General features: G+C 59.3%; 1 protein-coding gene across 1 annotated transcript; it reads left to right on the top strand.

Annotated features, from left to right (window-relative positions):
- Positions 1 to 268: 268 nt before the first annotated feature.
- Positions 269 to 2,075, top strand: EGR4 (early growth response 4; the record flags this gene model as incomplete). Its single annotated transcript, XM_082482884.1, has 2 exons — positions 269 to 407; positions 748 to 2,075. 2 exons carry the CDS (start codon positions 269 to 271, stop codon positions 2,073 to 2,075), a joined length of 1,467 nt encoding a protein of 488 aa, XP_082339010.1.
- Between the last annotated feature and the right edge of the window lie 1,308 nt (positions 2,076 to 3,383).

Below are 3,383 nucleotides of genomic sequence, written 5' to 3'. Positions count from 1 at the left end.
CATCCTCCAGATTGCCCCAAACACCCCGGAGCATCCTCCAGATTGCCCCAAACACACCGGAGCATCACTCGGATTGCCCCAAGCAACCCGGAGCATCCCCCCCAGCCGGTCCCTGGCACCTACCCCGGGCATCTCCCGCATCAGTCCCGGCACCCCGGAGCATCCCCCGGCTCCCCCCAAGCACCCCGGAGCATCCGCCGACTCTCCCTGAGCATCCCCCGGCTCGCCCCAGCCCGGCCTCGCCGCTCCGGCCGTGCCTCCAGGGGAGATGCTCAACGTTATGGATTTCTCCTGCCCGGACCCGGTTTACTCCAAATACGAAGAGAGCTGCGAGATGAAAACCGGAGACCTGCAGGGCTTGGGGCAGCCTGAGCAACAACTTCTGGCAGAGGCTGATTTCCTCGGAGGTAAGGACAGGGGGGAGCTGGGCAGGGATGAGGGACCCCGCTGGGAGTGATAGCTGCAGCCAGGAATCGGGCATCTCCCCCTCCTCTGCTCCCAGCCCCTGCCTGGGGGTTCAACAGTCCCCCCTAGTCCAGTGTGGGGGTCCTGGGGGTCCTGCTGGGGAAGTGGGGGTGAAGCCCAGGGCTCCCTGTGCGATTCTGGGGACACGGCTAGGACGGGGACCTCACAGTGACGCAACATCAGCCTCCTGCTGTTCCCCCGTATGCTGCCCTCCCCCCCCCCCCCCCCCCCCATCCCTGCATCCCTCCATCCCTCTGATCACTGTCCCCTCTGCGTCCCCAGGTGAGCTGCTGGGCGCCCCGATGAGTGGTGGGGCGGTGGATTACTCCCTCCTGGGCAGCCAGCCCTCCCCTTCGCTCAGCTACACCGGCAGCTTCTTCATCAAGGCAGTACCGGAGCACCCCCAGGACCAGGAATCCCTCTTCAACCTGATGTCGGGGATCCTGGGCATCTCTCCCTTCACCTCCTCTGAGGGCCACCAAAGGCACCTGGATGCTCTTTACCCCTGTCCCGAAGTGGCTCAGAGCCAGCTGGACCTTTACACTGCCTGCCAGCCTGAAATGAATGGATCCACCCAAGCTCCCTTCCCAGAGCAGGGCTACAGCAGCTTTCCCACAGCGGAGGGTGCTCAACCCCTCCAGGCACAATCCACCTTGGGAAACACCTCGCAGTGCTTCTTCCAGCCCAAGCTCCTGGACAACAAGCAGGACATCAAGCTGCCCTCTGGTTCCCCACCCCTGGACAAATTTAAAGCCTCCTGTGCCCAGTGGGAGCCCGTCACCCAGCATCAGGCCTACTTGCCCACCGGTTACCATTCTCCCGAAGCCTTCCCGGCTGGGGAGGGCAGCCAGGGGCTATTCCACCCGTTGGGCTCCAAGATGGAGAGCGTCTTGTCCATCAGCTGCCAGTCGGAGCTCAGCAGCCTGGCGGAGGATGCTGCCTGCTTCAGCACCCATCTGGGCTTCGGCTGTGAGCCAGAAAACTTCCCGGCCCGTGGAGACTTTGCCGACACCAAGATCCACAGTCTCCCTCCTCCATTAATGCCGGAGTTCGACACCTCCTTGGCCCAGCCTGAAGTGCTGCCAGGTCTGATGAGCTCTGCCGAGCTCCTCCATCCTCACCCCTCGCCCTCCATCCCCCCCACGGACTTTTTGGGCCACCCCACCACTTCTTCCATCCCTTCCCTGCTGCCCCCCAACCCTCCTGCCTTGGCTGAGCCCAAGAAGAAGACCCGCAGGACCAAGTGCTCTTCCAAATGCTTCTGCCCAAAACCCCACGAGAAGGCTTTTGCCTGCCCGGTAGAGAACTGCATCAGGAGCTTCGCCCGCTCAGATGAGCTCAACAGGCACCTCCGCATCCATACGGGCCACAAACCCTTCCAGTGCCGCATCTGCCTGAGGAACTTCAGCCGCAGTGACCACCTCACCACCCACATCCGTACCCACACTGGTGAGAAGCCCTTCTCCTGCGACACCTGTGGCCGCCGCTTTGCCAGAAGTGATGAGAAGAAGCGCCACAGCAAGGTTCACCTGAAGCAGAAAGCCCGGACAGAGGAGAAGCTCAAAGGTTTGGGATTCTTCTCGGTGGGTCTCTCCTTCGGGACACTGTGAAGCCCCAACCTGAGTGCTGGGAGACAATGTTTCCCAAGGTCCCCTGAGCATCTCACTGGAGAGCCGGGGTGGAAATATCCTCCTGGGGTGGCCCTGGAGAAGATGACGGCAGATCAGGCCGTGCCAGGGAGGAGAGGAGCATGCGGGAGGCAGAGGCGATGCCGCAGCACTGGACCACTGGCTGCAGAGGAGGGATATGACGGCTCCGGCCACCCGGAGCCATCTCCAAAACTGCAGGGACTGAGGCATTTTTATAGCTCCTGTTCCAAAGAGGGGAAAGAAAAAAAAAAAAAAAAAACAAACACATGTACAGAAATAAATCACCACCAAGATGTTTTTTTATATACCCAAACCCCTGGACATCCTGCGTTTGTAGCGACCCGACTGTGATTTCCCCTGCCAGCACTTTACACGATGCTCCCGACCGGCTGTTTACCGGCCAACGCCGTCGGGGGCTGCGGCTGCACCGGTCCTTTCTCCCAAAGGAGAGAGATGCCACCAGGCTCCAGCAACTGGTGCATAACGGTCCCTTTGGAAAGGTGATGTCATTATTACTATTACTATTATTATTTTCCTGTTTGTAAAAAGAAAAATAATATTAGAAAATTGTGTCTATTTTTCTAATTAAAGATTTGAGCTGATCTAAGACCTCGCTGGGGTTGCTCTGTGCCTTTCGGTCCCGTGTAGCAGTTGAGGCCAGTGGTATTTCTATTGCGTTTTTGACCTCTAGCTGCCATGTATGGGTAAAAAGGTGCTGAAATAATTAGCAGGGAGAGAAAAATCAGTCAGTGCAGTGGGTGGGTTGGTGACCCTCCTCCCGAGCATCCCCAAATCCCCAGGGTGGGCGACTCATCCCGGGAGAAGAGTCTTGTCCCGGGACAGAGAGGGGAAGGGATCCCCACTCCCCGCTGCTGGTTGCCCCTCTGAAAAGGGGGACGTGCCTCCAGGTTTGTTCCAATGGAGCCAAGCCCTGGTGAGATCTGCCCTACTTGGATCCAGAGCCGTGGGATCAACTGCAGGGACCACAAAGGCCAGCCCAGACCCCCCACCCTGGGCTCCTGGTCCCCCCGTGGGGTGTGGATACCCTGTGTGCACCCACAAGAAATGGGGTGAAACACAGCCCCGCTCCCCATTTTCAACCTGGCACATCCCCAGGGCTGGAGAAGATCCAGGCACCATCAGGCAGGCAGGATGCAGTGCCCTGCGAAGCCGGGGGGAAGCCGTTTTCTCCCTCCCTTTTGGCATTTTAAATGGCAGAGAGATGCTGTTTCCTTTCTCCTGGGAATGTCCAGGGGTCGGACAGCATAG

The sequence above is a fragment of the Vanellus vanellus genome, assembly GCF_965231255.1.
Source record: "Vanellus vanellus genome assembly, chromosome: 4".
NCBI lineage: Eukaryota > Metazoa > Chordata > Aves > Charadriiformes > Charadriidae > Vanellus > Vanellus vanellus.
This window is presented reverse-complemented; position numbering and strand designations above follow the sequence as displayed.